The 18949-nt window shown below is 37.4% G+C and overlaps 1 protein-coding gene across 6 annotated transcripts in view; it reads left to right on the top strand.

The window, feature by feature from the left end:
• Cacnb2 (calcium voltage-gated channel auxiliary subunit beta 2) overlaps window positions 1-18949 on the top strand; it is a 343227-nt gene that overhangs the window by 95731 nt on the left and 228547 nt on the right. Inside the window, exon 1 of one of the 6 annotated variants that reach the window (XM_040278347.2) lies at window positions 10376-11085. The exons of the other annotated variants lie outside the window; for them this stretch is intronic. Within the exon in view, the coding sequence (XP_040134281.1) occupies window positions 11038-11085 (48 nt within the window). The 5' untranslated portion in view covers window positions 10376-11037. Of the gene's footprint in view, window positions 1-10375; window positions 11086-18949 lie in introns of those variants that run through there. 6 annotated transcript variants of the gene reach the window in all.

Here is an 18949-nt window from a genome sequence, read left to right as displayed (position 1 = left end):
TCAGTCTTGCTCTTAACTATCTTATACTGGCTGTGGGCCAAGGAAGTCATTTCCTGTGTCTTGTAGAATACCACGTATGCCCGGTTTTTTTGTTTTATTCCCGCCCACCCTTCTCTCTGATCATTCCTTTTCTGGATCCTCCTCTTTACCTCTAAATGGTGAAATCCCCCAGGAACCAGTGTATAGACCTCATCTTAAGGGAATTTCACCAAAACTCATGGTTTTAAAGACCATTTGTACAATGACTTCTAAGATTCTACTTGTACTCCCTCCCTTCTGAATACTAAATTGCCTACTGAACCTCTTCACATTGATGTTCTATAGATTTCTCAACATTAATATCCCCCCCGCCCCGCCAAATGTATTTTTTGTTTTCTCGTCCAAGGCTGATGCTTCTCAAGTGCTCCTCTTAGGAAATGGTACTGCCATTTGCAAGGTTGCTAGACCTCCACCTCCTCCAGTTGAGCTCATTCTTGGCTCCTTTTCCTCTCGGTAGAATGGAGTTCCATGGCTTTAGTCTGGTCACCTCTGTCTTTAAAATATATCCAGAATCCAACCATTATTCAATAATTTTTCCCCCACAAAAGCCGTACATCAGGCCCTTTTCTCTTACCTGAACTTTTATAATAGTCTCAATGATCTCTTTTCAACATTAACTCATTGCAGTTTTCATATAGCAGACAGAATACCACTGCTCAGAGGTTTGTCAAATCACGTGTCCTTTTCAAAGCCCTCCAGTGGCTTTGCCTCACAGAATAAAAGTCTAGTCCCTACAATGACCTAAAGAACCCAAATGATCAGGATGCTGGCCTTAAAATGGGCTCAGACCATGGGCATCTTCTTTCGGGATTTTTCCATGGGGGAAGTGTGTTTTCACCTCAGGGCATTTGGGTAAATTTTTTTTTTCTTTTTACCCCCTGGAAATACCACATCTCCTTAACTTTCTGCTTCTCAAAGCTCTTCTTCCTAGGAGACTTTCTCTGTGTACCATAAATAAGTTAGAAACTTACCTGTCCCTGTCTGTCATTCTTTATCCCTTTTATAAAATGCAAAAACATTGCATGTTGACATTTTAAAATATTTGCTTATATTTCCGTTCTTGCCTAGTCCCTGGGAGCAGAGATTTTCAGTTGTTCACTTGAGCATCTCCCTTGTCTCGACCTGGCCTGCATGCAGAGGGCCCTCAAGATGTGATTGTTAATACACATTTGTTAAATTTCCCATCTTTTATTTCCTGAAAAAATGATCAAAGATAGCATTTTGATCCTAGCCTAAGCTAGTAACTCCAATTTATTTTGTTTCCCTTAGACCATATTTATTTTTTAATTTTATTTTTATTATTTAAGCAGCTTTATACTTATTCCATAGTTTCTCTATAGGATTTCCCCGCCCCCCCTCAATTTGGGTACTTATAAATTATAAAAGTGTCTAGCTAACTGTAAAAATGGTTTCATTTTATTCTATGGACTAATGTCAAATTTTCTATTTTTAAAAAAATCCTTATTGCCGTTGATTCCTGCTTATTCTATTTTTTTCATTACTATAATGAAACAACATTTTCCTCCATTCCCTCCTCCTCTTTGGCAGTTATTTTTTCTAAAGGGCTTCTTAATCTACACTAAATTTATTTTATTATTATCAATGCCTGGACTTTGGCCTAAGATGTGTTTTTTATTAATAATTTTTAGTTGGAGATGGACACAATACATTTATTTGTTTATTTTTTATGTGGTGCTGGGGATCAAACTCAGTGCCTCATGTGTGCTAGGCAAGTGCTCTACCACTGAGCCACAACCCCAGCCCTGAAATGTGTTTTTAATGTCAAAGATGACTTAAAGTATTCATTGATTCATTTATTTAACCAAAAACCAATATTGAAACCACCCAATGTATTATAATACATTTTGAAAAGGACCCACTAGTAGTAGTAGTAATAGCAGTTATGTTTTCAGATTCGAGGTTAATAGCTAACAAATTTAGAATGAATTCTGGCAATCTGGGAAATATTTCCATGAAATCCTTGACAAATCCCTAACAAAATCTATACAAAAATATGGCTCTAAAGAATGTTTTCTTGCTTTGTTCCTAAAAGAAAGATTTTGGATTGTGTGAAACCATCTGAAATCTGCTCAAGTGAGTATAAGCAGGTTCTTTGCTATTGACTGATTTTGATTTCTTCTTTGCTAACACACGCTCTGGGAACTCCCACATTAGTGGAATTCACCAAGGTGCTACTTTCACCTCCTAAAGTAATTAATCTGAGAACATTTGGTTTCATATTAGTCAGGAAGGACTATTACATTACCTCCTTTTAAGATAATATAAACTAAAAAAGTATTTTAAAAACTACATTAGCTGGGTGCTGTGGCACACGCCTACAATCCCAGCAGCTCAAGAGGCTGAGGCAGGAGGATTGCCAGTTCAAAGCCAGACTCAGCAACTTAGCAAGACCCTATCTCAAAATTTAAAAAATTTAAAAAGTGGGAGTGCTGAGTATCTGGCTCAATAGCTAAGTGCCTCGACCTGGTACCCAAAAAAAAAAAAAAAAAAAGAAGAAGAAGAAAAATATGTGCATTTAAACAAACATACAATTTCAGTTTTTAGCTCCTGTTTGTGTCTAATCCTCCAAAAATAGTCCTGAGGACACATGAAAATTAGCTAATGTAATGATATGCTACAATGACAAGTTAACATTTGGCTATCTGACCACATCTTTTCTAACTGGTCCCACAGATTTACCATATGTCCTCAGATTTATCTTATGTCTTTGAAGTTGTTTGTTATAAATGTGGAGAGGATTTCAGCAAGCAGTAGCTGTGGAATAAAATGTTTTGCCTTTGCACCAAATTAAAATTTAAGATATCCAAATACTTAGCATCACTGTAGGAGACTAGCCTAGAAGAAAGACCTGGTTGTATTGTTTTTGTACTAGAAAAAAAATACATCTTTACTTCCTCCTCTGTTTCTCCCATCTCTGCTAACTTAACCCCTGATCAAAAAAATCCACTACTGATGGGCTTGAACTCAACTCCCTCCCAGGTTTGTCCTTGCTCCCAAAGTAGCCCCACACGGAAGCATCTGGCCACTGCCTCTTCCTGTTCTCTAAACCTTATCAATGACAGGTGGATATTTGGAAGGAACATCATTTGCTTTGATTACAGCCCTCAGCTGAAATGGGGTAGCCTCCCCGTTTCATAAAACACTCATGTTTTATTCTGTCTACCTCCAGCTTGATGATTGCTAATTCATATGGATTTGTGTTGAACGGTCTTAAGGTCACTGACCTGTAATAGTTCTTAGAACTCGCTGATAAGAAACAATGTCCAAAAGAATGTATCTGAAACTCTGGAATCCCACAGGAGGAGAGCAAGTGCTTTGCAATTCAACAGGCCAGGCTTCCAATCCTACTTCTGTTGCTTGAAGTTATGCGGCACAAACCAAGAGGCTGACTCTTCAAGTCAGTTTAGCCCATGAATGAACAATAACGATCTTCTTCATAATTGTCATGAGGATAATATTTGCCAAGTAGCTGCATCTGAAAATGCTCGCTCTTTCGCTATTGGTCATTATTGTTACCAATGGGTCAAGCCAGACCTGTGAGGAGGTGAGGGTATGGTCTAGCCTCCCTTCCCCATACTCCACCCCAATTATTGTATTGAACAATGCTATGGTCGCCATGGTGTGGGGTGCCTAACTTCCTCTGAAGGCCAACCTGAGAAGCAACTTTCTAAAACCCACTGTGGCATTTACCGTAAAGACACAGTCAGGAGTGCTGTTTGTGTCTTTACACGATGTTCCTTTTTATGGGGCTTCAGGAGAATTCAGTGTCTGCTGTTGGTGCCAAGCAGAGTGGTGCTTCTGAGCATTGGGTTTATTTTAAGCTTATGGCCAGTAAATTATATAACTGACCGAGTTTCCCTTTTTGAGTTGGCTGCTAGAAAGCTTAGAGCCAAATTCACGGCTCATTTGTAGGAAGTGTATTGGTTATTATGGGATGCATTTAAAGTCTCATTTCTGCCTCCATTTTGTGTCCCCATCTTTGTTTATTGTTTTCTCCCTTTTCATCCTTCTTTCATTTCATGCTACTTAAACATTTTCTTTTATTCTTACAAACTGTCTTACATTATTTCTAAAACAAGATGGGGAATAGACAGACAGGTAGCTAGGTTGGTAGTTAGGGAGAAAATGCAGTTTTGAGTAATTTTGCATGTTGTAGCTCCTATATTTAAAAGATGTTTAATTTTCATAACCTGGCATTGGCAACATAGAATGAATTTTGCAATTGGTATAATTTCAGACTTTGCAAGAAAAGGAAAGAGAAATGTTCAGGAGAGGGAGTACTTTGAAGAGAAACAAGGGTGATTTAGGAAACTGCTCAGAGGAAAACCAGCGGAAGGCAGGAGGACTACAGCTCAGGGAAGGTGGAAGACTGTCCCCTACGTTTTGAAAATCCTTGACCTTTAGTGTATATATATGAAATACACATACATACAGTTTATAGCTACGTCATGAAATTTTCAAATCATCAGGACTTTCATGGTGAATTCAGAGACAATGTGTATTTTTCTTGATCTTTCCAATCCAAGAGGAAATCAATGTAACTGCTGGGAAATATTATTATGTCCTGTTTGCATCATAGAGTTGTTCATGAAATATTTTAATGTGAATAGTATGTCTTATGTTTTTTCACCCAAGGGTCAGTATTTTCTTTGCAATATGCAGACCAAGTTCCCTTAGTTATAATGAATAAAAGGCCAGATATAGTCCCAGAAAAAATCACGTGTCATGAAAGCCTTGAGACATGAATGTTCCTGATCTTTTCCCTCTGTTTTCTTCCATGTGTCCCATTCCCCATAACCAAGAGAACTTGGCCTCTGTCTGCTTGGTCTCTCCTTTCATTGACATCTAACAATGTTCCAACATTGCCAGCTGCTCTGTAGTACAAAATCTAATATTGGGTGGAGAGAATTTGGGTTCAGGGTATAGAAGAAAAGAGATGGAGGTTTTCTTTTTTTCCTTTTTTTTTTTTTAATTTGCTGGCTCTCCTTGTTCAGAATCTGAGTAATGGGTAATATGGGGGAAATGGAAAGAAGGCGAAAGTAATGAAAGTCTGTCCGATAAAAAGCTGGGGCACTAGGCTGAGGGAGAGAGTCAGGAAGCTAAGTTCCCCGGGGAGTTAGTGTAGTTTGTCTTGGGAAGTAAGGGTACATTCTCCAGGGGCTTTGGGATATGAGGTGATGGGGGAGCAAAGAAAAAGGATTTTTGAATAAATGTTGCCGAGGGTGAGAGGATTCTTTATTGTGGTCTTTGAGACTGGCATTTGACTTTGAATGAGTTTTGTTGCTGGACAGCGCTTGTGTCAATGTGACTGGGCTATGAGAGAATGAGGGTTTATTAGGGTTACCTGGTTTACTCAGTCTTGATGCAGTATGTGTTGTCTAACCCTGTAACACAAAATATACCTTCAACTTACCCTTGACGTCTGGTACACACAATAATTGGTAATTTACAAATACGATTCTCCCCTGATTCCCCCTCGGGCTGCTGTTTAGCTCACTTCTGCTTGCTCCCCGTGTATAGTAAGGAGCTAACGTGATGCTGTTCTTAGACCTGAGAAGAAATGCTGGAATGTTGGTCAGAAAAACCCATCAAACACCTCTCTAGATCAAAGAGGACCCAGCTGCCTTGGTGAGAAATAAGGGACAACTAGAGAAAGAAAGGGTTTCCGTTCTGTAGTCGTAGCTGGAATAAGATGGAGTGGTGGATCTTGTGGCTAGAGAAAGTGGGGTTGACATGGAAGATGTAAGGATTCTGCTCTGGATCCTAAGGAGAGAATGAGGATGCAATCAAGAATGGAAGCAAACCAGGAAGTGACAAGAAAATAAAAGCTGATCATAGATCGAGTGACAGGAGACTGAACTTGAGTGTTGGATGGAAAGGTCCAGAAATGAGAGAATTGGTGAAACATATGTCTTCTACACTGGGCTGCTATTTCTGTGTGGTTTTTTTTTATTTGTTTCAATTCCTAAATGTCTCATAGATTCATCCACTTCTCTTACTTTCCGCCTCCATTCCATAGATCAAGGTAACGTCATCTTTTATGTGGATAATCACAGCCATTTCTTAGCTATTCTCACTTCCTCTCCAGCCATCTTCCATCTGAGTCAACTCTACCGACAGTGTGTATTTTAAAGGATACGAATCTGAACATGCTTCTTGGCTGCCTGAATAGAATCCCACTGCTCTTTGTATAAAGATCCTCAGCTCGTCCTCATGATGTGATCACCTGCCGCCCTAACCTCTTGTCACCTCCCCCCCTCTTACTTTATCCCTCAGCAGTCTCCCCTCCCCTGCAAAGACCTTTGTGGATAATGTTTCTTCCACTAAGAATGGAGGCTCTGTTCCCTCCCCTGCCTCCTCTCTCCTGCATTTGGTTACCTCTGTGTCCCCCTTCAGACCTCAGCTGCTACAGCATTCCCCTAGAAATGCCTTTTCTGCCTCCTAATTCTGCAAGATGTCTGCCTGCTCAAAGCACCCTGACCTTTCATTCACAGAAGTTACCATCTGTAATGATATGTTGATGTGATTATTTTTATGATTATGCTGTTCTAACACACTGTGAAGGAAGAGAGACAGGAGTATATGGGCTGCAGCATCTGAGGCCAGAGACCCCTTTCCTGAAAGAAATGCCACAAGACGCACACACCCAAGCAGAGCTGTCTCCCGTGGAACACCTTCGGTTCCATTTCAGAAGGCTTCTCTAGTTCTGTTTTTCTTTTTGGCATTTTAAAAACAAATTATTTTTAACTGATACATAATTAAAACATGAATTATTCAAAGTAATGTACCATATAAAGTTTCCATACAGGTATGTGCCATGAAATGTTTAAATCATGTTAAATATATCTATCTTCAATGGTCATCATTTCTTTATAGATAAAAAATATTCCAAATCGCTTCTTCTATCTCTTTGAAATCTATAGTGATTGTCATATTTAGTCACCCTCCTGTGCCACAGTGCACCAGAACTTCTTGCTCCTAACTGTAACTTAGTCCCCATGGATCTACCTTACCCTGTCCCATCTTCTACTCTTCCAACCTTCAAGTAACCACCCTTGTATTTAAACATCTAGGAGCTTGACTCTTTTCTGCTCTTATTCTTTCTTATTAAAGAGTTTTCTTTTTCAGGAGGAACACTGTACCCTACTGTGTGCTTTATCTCTCCTGGCTAACAGTAGTTGAAGAGACGAATTCTCAGACTTTGTAAGACTGCCCAGAAATAGAGCTCTTGGAGTTTTTGTTTTTTGTTTTTAATACCTGTTCTTGACATCATGTATGTTGTCATTATTTTTGTTATTTTTTTCTTCTGTCTCACTGCCATTTCTCAATACTTTACTTTTAAGGAACCATGTATTATAATTAAAAAAACTAATTGAACAGTTCATTAGGTTTAACATTTAGCCACATGAACCAAGAAGCTGGTTTTACGGAATTTATTTGTGACTATTTAGTAGGCATTTATCGCAGACAAGTGTGGAATTTCAAAAACCTTTAATTTCTCACTGAACTCTTGGCCAGTATTTTTATACCAATCTAGAGGAGATTTGTTTTTCCTACTTCTCAATAAAACAACAGGTATTTTCATATCGAAAAACTTCTGAAATTCGGAAAGCCCTGCCAGGTGAAGTCTAAGCCTCTGGCCGTGGTGTCCTGGGCACTTCCTGGTCCCACCCAAGCTGGGGCTTCTTTCCCTTCCTCTCTTTGCTTTTCCTCACCACCCCACAGTCTTGGATTCTGTAAATGGCTCATTCTAGAAATAGTTCCATATACTTTTAAAGCCTGATTTTCTCTTCTTTAACTGAGATTAAAGTAAAAGTGACTTAAACAGTTTGAGTTTTTTATTTTTTCCTCATTCATGGTACTGTCCAAAGATAACCACCATGGGACTGATAAGGCAGTGCCCCCTCCGAGGGTCTTGGGCTGTTTGTGTCCTATTGTTCCATTTTCCTGAATCTCCAGCCATCTTTAAAAGTGGCTGGTTCAGTTCTCGTCAGCTGGTCTACACTGAGGCCCGTGAGAAGGGGAAAGCATGCTCTAGTCTCACTAAGGACACAATGGGGGGTTGGGGGGGGGATTGACACATGTCATTTGTTTCATGACCAGAATATAGTCACATATCATCTGTGTTATTCTAACCTTGATTTTTAAAAACTAATTTAATGACCATCTTATTCTAACCTTGTTTTATTTTAAATTCTTTATTTCTATTCAGCCATCCATGTTGTGGAACCTGGGATATTTATGTTAGACCAACAACCATATTTCCATTATATTACAGTTAAAATAATAGATATTGAGGGTATGACTAAGTATTTTTTGTACCCTCTGTCATTCACTGCGCTAAGTGCTAAGCATATGCACAAGAATAAGGACTAAATCTGGCGGGGAGAACTAGGATTAGTTTGAAGACTTTGGCTATATCCCCATTGTCTGGATATACCATAAATATTTAATCCATATACATTCTTCTTGCATATTCTATCTGAACCTACTATGTGTAATCATCCATGCATTTGCATTTAATGCCCTATTGCCTGAGACTCTTTCTTTCCCTGTTTTTCACTGGATGTGATTCTGCCATCCTGCAGAGGCTAGCTCAGGTGTCCCTGCCTTTGCAGACTTCAACATTTCTTCCAGGTTACGTAGGAACTGTTTCTTTGATGTTCCATTGCTCCCAAACACTGTTCTCCTTACACTGTTGTTTTATAAGAGCCTAGAGGCATAGGTCGACTGGGCTTTTTTTTTTTCTTTGCTATCCCCACACCTCAGTACAGTGCTGAGCAAATAGAAGGTGCTCAATAAAGATTTGCTGAATCCAATTAGTTAGTGCTCAGCATTCTTTCATAGATCTTTGAATGACAAGGTGGGTGGAATCTCCAATGAACTGGGGAATCTCTCTCCTATTATGTTTAAAAATATCATGGTTAATGGAAAGTTAAGTGAATTCCAAATCAAATTCAGAATCAAGAGATACATTGTTTCTTTAGTGTTTTCATCTTATTCTAACCTTAGTTTTTTTTATTCTTTATTTCTATTCAGTTATTCTCCTAAATGAGTGAAGGGGCTTAAAAAATCTTGAATTTTTATCATATGTGTTATTTTATTACTATATTTCTCACTGAAGTTTCTTTTAAAAAAATTCAAACCCAAATCCTGTCTACTAGAAATATATAGTGTATGTACCAGAAAACATTGAGTTTTCCCCAGGACTTAATTCAAAAGCCAATGTGCAGTATAATTCAGAAATTTTATTTTATCTTTCTTTGCTTTAGGTTTCTGACTTAATTATAAAAGTACTCTTATTTTCTCTCAGTAATCTATTATTTCCCTTTTGGGTCTTAAAAAACATGGAGGATTGATTAGTATGTGATAAAGTTATAGAATTTTCAGACTGTAAATTATGTAAATTAAGACTACTAATTATACTATTGATCATATCGCTGATAGACAAAACAATCACTTGGGACCTCCATTACTTTATTGGTCAAATAAGAGAACTGAATATTTTTTTTTCTGGCTCTAATAGTCTCTAAGAGTAATGATAACAATAATAATACAGAGCTGTTACTTTAAACTGTAGGTTTTTAAGAAAAGGCTGGCAAAATGTGGAGAATTAGCAGAATCTCACATTCCATGAACCTAAAGAGCAAAACGGTGGTTGATCTTAATCTATGGCATGAGATCATTAATTTGCCTTCCTATGTGACAACAGTATATGAAGTGACTTGGGTGTGGGTGCAAATTTGGATCGATATCTGTGGCACACTGAAAGGTTGTATGAATCATTGCTTATTAGAATGGTTGATATCATCAAATTAATAGTTGAATCCCCAGTGCTTTAATGATTCATCTTTTTAGGTGTGACATGTATATGGTCCTTTAGGAAGAATGTTAAGATCAGCTCCAACTCTGAGAGCTGCCTTTAGGGAATGATATAAACAAGAGTTTACAAGTAGGATATTGACTTGTAAGCTCTCTGGCCCGGAAGGTAGCCTTATTTGGTTTATTGTGTCTAAATCATAGTATGTAATTAATTAATTAGATCTGACTCTGATCAAATTTGCTTACCAGAGTTATGTTTGTTTAACAGCATTTAGTATATTTAAAAAAAAAAAAAGAAAGAAAGAAAGAGTATTTGGCAGTGAGCACAGAAAAACTGCAGGCGGGGTGCTAGAGGGAGAAAGGTCCTGAGCCCACTCCATCAATCCTCCTTGTAATTCATGTGAAATACATACTGCAGGAAAAAGCATCTGACAAATTGGAGGGTGGTTCTGTAGTCCTAGGAATCCACAGTGAATTAAAGTCTAGACTTGGTAATTTTTCAGGTAAGGGGAGGAGGGAGAACTAGCAAATCAGATATGCCCAAAATGTTACAGAGGTAACACGGAATCAAAGATGCTGTTGCCAGTTTGTGCATTGTGAGAAGGCAATAACAGCCGAGCAGCAGCAGCAGGAGCAGCGCGTTCTCAGAGGCAGTCACATCAACAGCAGCAGGGGTAGGCCGCCTCCTTTCAGTGTACTGCAGGGTCGTGAAATGCAAGACTCTCTGATGTTTGAAAATCTCCCGAGTTGAGCATGGCTACTGTAAGAACGTTGCTAAGAAACTCTGCTGATTTGGACAGTCATGAGTATGTGTTAGCAATAGTTACTTTAGGAAAAGAGATACTACTTTTTGGAAATCAATAGGCAACCTGCCCCCTGAAGAAGAAGATCTCAAATTACCTGGTTGGGGTGGTGGTGGGAGATTAAAAAAAAAAAAAAAAAAAAAGACAAACAGGGAGAACAAAGTTTTGGCATGCCTGCAGGAATGGTGGTTTCTGTAGAAACTACCTAACAGGCAGAAGCTAAGTGTTGATCAGCCCATGCCTCTTACCTGGGAGTGGAAGGTGGGAAGAAATGGACAGCGGCTGTGACGAGGAGACAAGGCACGGTGCAGCTTGGTGAAGCCACACGCTGACTGCGTTCTGCCCCCTCTTCATGCAGTGCTGCGGGCTGGTACATCGCCGGCGAGTACGGGTGTCCTATGTAAGTTTCTATTGCTGTAGAATTGTGGCTAGGAGCTGAAAATCTATTTGTGTCTGTCTGGTGCATGTTGCTTCTTTCGGATATTTTAATCCCTGTGCTGAACCAAACAGATTGATCGATCATTTTGTACCATGAGTTTTCAAGGCACCTGAGGTCTATGAGATTCTGAGATTTTTCCCAGAGATGTTATTGTCTATCTTTTGTGTCATGTTACTTTAATAAGGTTGGGGAATTCCTTGCACAGGATTTGGTTTGGAAAGTCCATTGTCTCAGATATCTGTATCAGTTCAAACCAGTTGATTGTCTCTTTTACCTAGAGTGGCTCTGTTTTCCTGTTTGAATTATGGCATGGGGGAAAAAAATTCTCGAGATAAATACCATGGAGTTTGTCAAATTAAAGATAGCCACAGAGGCTCACGTTAAATCGTGTCTTGAGCAGCCTCAGAAAAAGAGTAGATGAGAATCGTTTGATGGATGAGAGAGCTGTTGCAGTAGCGCCAGCATTTACAACAGCTTTATCATGCTCTGACTATTTCACAGAAATAGCCCTTGTTCTGTAGACCTGCTGTGTTTTTGCAAAATGGCTGTCTGAGTATTAAATTCTATGAGGCAGACTCTCACACATACTGAAGTATCACTACTTCAAATGATTGGAGGCTAATTGAAATATGCCGTGCTGTCCGCTAGCCGACAGGCTCCAGGGAAGCTTGATTTTCATATCCCTTTTGCAAGCAGTTACTTTATTTTCAGGGAGTGATGTGAAGGAGAACAGGAGGGCTGATGCAGGCTGGCCAGACTGCAGTGTTGAATTGCTTGACACTGATTTGAAATTCCTGGCTGCAAAACAAATAGAAAATTGACAAAGAAAGCTAATCAATTCTTAAGGGTATAATGTAAAGAAATCTGTGACCTTGGGAAATTGGCCAGCAGAAGAGAGAGAGATGTGAGACTTCCAGGACAAACAAGGTCAAAATCTGATATTAGCCAAATAATAAAGTTGGAGACTGGGATTTGGAGGGGCGGGGGAGGGATAATTACGTTCCTATTAGATCTTAAAGATGAGATTCAATTTTATGAAATAATCAAAAGCCCCCAAAGCTCCTTTGGAGGTTTTTGTAGTTGTTGTATATTTGGAGCCATTTGTCTTTTGAATGCAACAGTTGAAGTGTCAGGAGTAAATGTAGTACTGAGGTAGCCAGCTGAGAGTCTTTACGACATCTGTAGGGGCAAATGATTTTTTTTTTCCAATAGAAAAAAGTAATTGCTTTTTAATAAGATTTGCAAATAAGCACTAAAACTTTTCAGTGAGTAAAATTGTCTACATAAAGAAAATCTTAAATTAAAAGTAACTTGAAATTTAAAATGTATATTTTATGGAATAATGAAAACTAAGAATTCGTAGCTTTATATATTTCTTTTTATTTATAGTGACTTAGAAAAATATCTATGGCTACCAATGCCTATTGTATATAATATTTCTAAAATATGGCCGCAAAGCAACAATAGATACTGTTTTTGTCCTTTTTCTTATATCAAACATGTAAATAAATAAGAGGCAGTAGCATCTGCATATTTTTTTGGAATCATGACTGAAAACTACAGAGATTTGGTTCATCTGCTAATTTTCAAACTTTTTTTTGCTATGTATTTTGGTTAAGGAACCATGAGAAATATAGCAGAAATCTATTTTGAAGTTAAGAGGAACTCATAGACCCCACTCACTAGAAATACATTTTCCTTTATTTTAGAGCCTTGTGTCTTAGGCATTCTAACTGGGAACCCACCTGCTGCTGTTTTGTCCTGTCTTCTCTGACAGCTTAGCATGTTGATTTCCGTTTTCTTTATAGAGTCATAGATATGTGAAATGGGAAGCATATTTCGTTCTCTTGGAGAAAAAGGAACCCACTATATTTAAATCCATGAGTGAGACCCAATTTGCCTGCAGAGCTGTTGGAGATGGAGGCTAATCATTGATAACCAGGCCCACAGCAGGACAAAGGGTGGCCCAAACCCCAGTGTGGTGCTGTTGCTCAGGACCTTCTCACATTAGACTGTCCTGCTGTCCTTTCTCAAATCTGTTGTCAATTTAGGAGAATGATGAGGCATATCATATCAGTAATAAATTCCAACATTTATGTACATGTTTCTATTGCATATAATTATAGATAGTATATATTACATATCAGATTAAATATAGTATATAAATCGCACAACATGTATATGCAGTCATTGCTGTATAATTGCGTTTCAGTCAATAATGGGCCACGCATACAACACAAGTCCCATAGGATTCATGTTAGTGATGTGGTGGTTTTTGTTTAAGTGTATCCTGATGTTCCCACAGTGACAAACTTGCCTCATGATGCAGTTCTCAGACAGTATCCCTGTTGCTAAGTGCTGCATACCTCTGTGTGTATATCTCAATCCTCTAAGAGTTCTTCTACCTTGTTTTTAGTGTGACAGCTTTCTTAAGAATTCCTCCTACTCCAACATTGTCTTTCAGAAAGATATGTGGGTTTTAAAGAAAGTTATATGCATGTGCCATAGTTCTTCATTTCTAGGTTTTTACTTTTCAAAGCCTGTGTTTTATTAGGCTCCATTTCCTATTCTGTTTGCAGTTATCTTCATATTCAAAAATTGTTCTGTGAGTAGTGGACCCTCCCTGCAAACTGGAGCCCCTCTTTCTCCATATGACTCAGTTCATAGACTCTTTTCAAAAAAATTTTATTTTTCAGATCTAGTCTTCATTGTTTTGTTTACATCTTACAATTTTTCTTTTTGAACCCCGCTTTATATCTTAGGAGTAATTTCAATATTTACCTAAACTGTCTTATAGTATTTTAAATAACAGGAAAAGTTATTGGCTGAATAAATACTTAAATTTAAAAGGGAATATAAATGTGGCAAACTGTATGTCTGCTTCTGTAAAACACTTCTAAAGTTCTGACATTATTATGCTTTGGAGAGAGAAGATGGGTACTCTTTTTGCGAAACTTTTTATTGAAGTATGGTTGGTTCTTCATATCCATAGGGTCTACATTATGTGGATACAACCAAATGTGGATCAAAAATATTTGGAAATACACACACACACACACACACACACACACACACACACACATATCTGTAGTGAACAAAAACAGACCTTTTAAAAATCTTTATTCCCTGAAAAAGGCAACATTTACATAGCATTTACATTGTTTTAGATGTTCGCTAGAGATGGTTTACAGTATATGGGAGTATTGCCGAGGTTATATGCAAATACTGCATCATTTTATATAAATTTTGGTATCCATGAGAAAGTCTGTAAGCAATACCCTGTGGATACTGATAGATGACTGTACAGGTTGACTATTCTTTATCTGAAATTCTTGGGACCAGAAGAATTTCAGATTCTTGAGTTTTTTTGGATTTGAGAATATTTACCTATACCAGTTGAGCATCATCAAATCTGAAATGCTTTAAAATTAAATGTTTTGGGTGTTGAGTCAAAAGATCAGGGAAGCTCAGCCTGTGCTACGTACATATGGGAGCATGAGTGCAGAAATTTTAAGTATTGAACTTGAGGAAAGTTTACAGAGTAGACTCCTGTGTGATCAAGAAACCAAATATTATCAGATGGCTTATCTTAAGACTCCAGTTGCCTCACTCTCCCCGCCAGGATACTCATTCATCTGACCTCTAGCATCATGAATTCATTCTTCCTATTTCTGAATTTTATATGAATAAACTCATGCAGACCATACTTTTTGCCCACCTTAGTCACTCATCCTTTCATTTATGCGATTCTGTGGTTGCACCTAAACAGTTGTTGCTTTATCATTCTCATGGCTTTATAATATTATGTGATTAAACCATAACTCATCCTTTCTACTGTGATGGCCATTTGCATAGTTTCCAGTTTGGGGCAACAACTATTGCTGTGAACAGTTACGATGTATGAATTTTATGTAGGCTTTTCTGTACAATGTAGATATAGGATTGAATTTGCCAAGTCCTAGGACACAGTATACATACATTCAGTTTAAGTAGATACTGGTAAACAGCTTTCCAAGATGTTCAATTAATTTACATTCCCACCAGCAGTGCCTCTTTGGACTTGGTATTATATCCTGTATTTTGTCCAGTCTGGCAGCTATGTAGAAGCATCCCATGTGGTATCACTTGGCATTTCCCTGATAACTATGGAAGTACCTGTGAAAGCCTCTTGCTTCTTTTTCTATTAGGTTATTTGTCTTTTGAGGCAATTATGTTCAACATAAGAACTGACAAGGGGAAAAGCAACGTGCGATTAAAATAATAAAATGATGAAAGACAAAAGTGATATATACAGAGGTATAATTAGAATGCAGAATTGGACCTGACCTGGGTTTGAGTCTTGATGTTGTCATTTATTTACTGTGTAATAGTGGGAAGTTCTTTTCTCTTTTTCAGCCTGATCATGATTCTGTATAATCAGGTTAATAGTAAAACTTTGAAAGTTTATTTTGAGAGCAAAAATGAAATAGTTTGTCAGCACCTCCATATTGCCTGATGCATATATTCTCACGGAACTATGAGACAGAGGAACTACAATGAGAAACTAATAAAGATGGAAGAAAGGAAAATGATAGGTAATTGCTCATGACTTTGTTGTTCCCTGTGTTAGTTGCTTAATACTAGTAATCTTGAAAAGCTTTGGTAAATGAATTAGATAATGGGAAGTAAATGAGTCCATAAATGTGTTCCTAATCTCTCATAAGATCATACTTTCCTTAATGTGAGACCAGTTTTAAATTTTTAGAGCATCTAAATGTAGCGAGAACACCAAATATTCCTTTAGCGCATACAGCAGAAGCAGGTCAGTACTCTAGTTAAGTTCTTATTAGCACCATTGCCTGATGCACATTTACATAGGCTTTGAGAGTTTACAAAATAGTTTTTGCCCACTGTTTCACTTGACATTAAAGCAACCTTTAAACATAGTCAAGGCAAGTGAAAAATATCATGTTACAGAAAAGAAACCTTCAAATCAGGAAAATTAACTATTGTCAAAGGCCACAGAGTCTATGATAAGGATCAAGCTGAGAATCAAATTGAAACAATCTTATTCCACATACCAAGTTTTGTTCATTGTATTTCTAAGTTTAAATAATTGGATTATAATTAAATTTAATTATCATGAAAATTTTATATTTTATGCTTCTCAGTATAGAAATCAATCATCATTGAACTGAAGTACTGAAGTGCCAGTTGTTTGAGATTTCTGGTTAGTAGAGTTGCAGCTAGTATATTTTTTGAATTAGTTTTTTATTCATAAGTCATACTTTTTCCAAATTATAAAACTGTATATTCATATACTTTAAATAACTGACTTTTCCAGATACATCTTCAAATGTGCTTAAGAATGATATTTGATCTTCAAGACCAGTGTTTTTTAAAGTCAGATTCATACACAAGAGGTTGTTGATTCTTCAGATTTGGAATTGCATGAGTTTTTAGTAGCATTTCACTTGAGCCATATTAAAAGTCTTAATTTGGCCCTTCAGATATTTTATGTACCATAAAGATCTTAATGTACTTTTTTAAAAAAAAATTTTTTTTTGTAGTTGTGGATGGACAGCATGTCTTTATCTTGTTTATTTTTCTATGTGGTGCAAAGGATCTAATCCTATGCTAGGCAAGCGCTCTGTAATTGAGCTGTCGCATCCCCACCTTTTTAAAATTCATACTTACCTCTCTAGGAGGTGAGAGAGTCCCTTGAGAAGATATATGCCTCCTTCAGAGCAGTACACCTCAGCTTCAGAAAGAGCAAATCTGAGTATTTAAATATTATACGATAGAAATACTACTTAATAATTTTTTTCAGAGCTTTGAGTTTTGCTGGAGATTTAAGCTTCCCTATACAATAACATTTTATGAATAGAGATTGAGGTAGATGAACATTCTTATAAACATCAAAGAACACAGAGTAAGGAAGACGAAATTAAGTCAACACCTGGTGACTGCTGGGCATGTGTAGAGAATGAGCTCATTGATGAATTTTTGGGGCATAAGACCCTCCAGGTGCCCAATACCTTCTCAGCACATCCCTGGCCACCACCCATTGCTTTCCTTTCCCTAGGAGGTTTCATATGTGAATAACAGACCCTGAACAGAGGCCTAGACTTTGCACATTGGAGACCATTCAGCAGGCTCCTCCATCCCTCTGTGCCTAGATTTCCTTTCATGTGAAATGAGGACTATTAATAATTGACTCACAGATTTTCTAAGAATATTACTGTGTTCATCTGTGAAAACTCTTGGCACATAATACATACTTAATTGTGAACGATTTTATTATGACTCCCACCCATCTCTGCATCAAAGCACTACTGTTGTGCTGAGTAACAGGAATCACTTTTAGAAGGATGCATTCATTGTTTTAAAGAGAGCTTTCGTGGGCTGGGGATGTAGCTCAGCAGTAGATTACTTTCAAGTACAAGGCCCTGGGTTCAATCCCCGGCACCACCTAAAAAAAGTAAAATAAAAAAGGAAAGTTTTGTGAAGTTCATTGAATCATGCAAAGTGCAGTAGTCGTCACCTGTTTCTCCATGAAGCAATTACTGAGCACCTGCTTTTTGCCCAGGGCTACTCTGAACATTTGAAATATAGCAAGTAGTTAGATTTCTCATCTCTGTTCTTGGAGGAGTCTAGTCCAGTGGTGGAGACGTAGGGTTTATAGAACATGAAAATGTTTTAACATAACTGAATTATCTGACAATAGGAGAAAATATTATAGTGTACCACCTATTGTAGTGAATACCATATAGACATTAAAGAGAAAAAGCTAGATTTGTACAAACTGACAAATCCAAAGAAAGAAGAAAATACAAATTCTAAGACACATTCTGCAGGAATCAAGGTGAAGAATGATGTATGTAGTACAATCACATTCATTCTACATGTGTTTATGTCTATATTAGTATTTGCATAAGAGGAGATCTAGAAAGCTATGTCAATATGTAGATAGCTCATGGAAACAGAATTATGAAAGAATTGGTGGAATTTTCCTTTTATATCACTAGATATTTCACAGGGAGTTCAGTTTATTTTTGTAATTTTATTTCTGTAATATTTAGTGTACTAATTGTACTTCATTATTAAATATAATATATTAATATAATTAAATATATTAAATAATTAATATGATCTAGTTAATAAATATTAACATTAAATATTGAATATTAGATGCCTTCACTTCTTATTCCTCACTCTTTTCCAGAAAGGCTTATGAAATATAAGTTTGTATATATAAATAGATACTATTTTTTATACTAAACATAAATTTAAAAATTTACATCAATATTATAGAATTAAAATACATATCTTAGCACATTAGAAAACACTCGACTAGAAATACATTAAGTGAAACCAACCCATTGGAGAAATCTGTTGATTAAGAGGTTGGCATGTAGATTCAAAAATAAAGAAGGGTAGGGCCTAGCTTATTCTGTAGTCCATCCTTCATGGGGTGTTACATACAAAGGGGTTTAACTGGGAGTGAGGTTCAAGTCCTGTGCTTTTGCATTGCTAAGAACCTGTGCCATGAAGCATGACCAAATCCTATTGTTCGTTTGCACTCTGACATGCCTTTGTTGTTAAGTTTCCTGAGTAAATGAAGAAGGAGTCCCGGAGTATAGGAGATCTGAGCAGGTGAATGATGTTGATAATAGAGTTGCATTGATTGAAGCTGCCCTCTAAGTCATCTTCCTTCGCTAAAGACACACAGGTCAACATAGTCCCCAAGTTGATGGCTACTAGACCTATATATTCAGCTCAGATCTTTCTTCCACATTTCAGACCCATTTGAACATCGACAGGTATGTGAACATTTTTGCGTGGA

The sequence above is a fragment of the Ictidomys tridecemlineatus genome, chromosome 10 (genome assembly GCF_052094955.1).
Source record: "Ictidomys tridecemlineatus isolate mIctTri1 chromosome 10, mIctTri1.hap1, whole genome shotgun sequence".
In the NCBI taxonomy this organism is placed as follows: domain Eukaryota; kingdom Metazoa; phylum Chordata; class Mammalia; order Rodentia; family Sciuridae; genus Ictidomys; species Ictidomys tridecemlineatus.
This window is presented reverse-complemented; position numbering and strand designations above follow the sequence as displayed.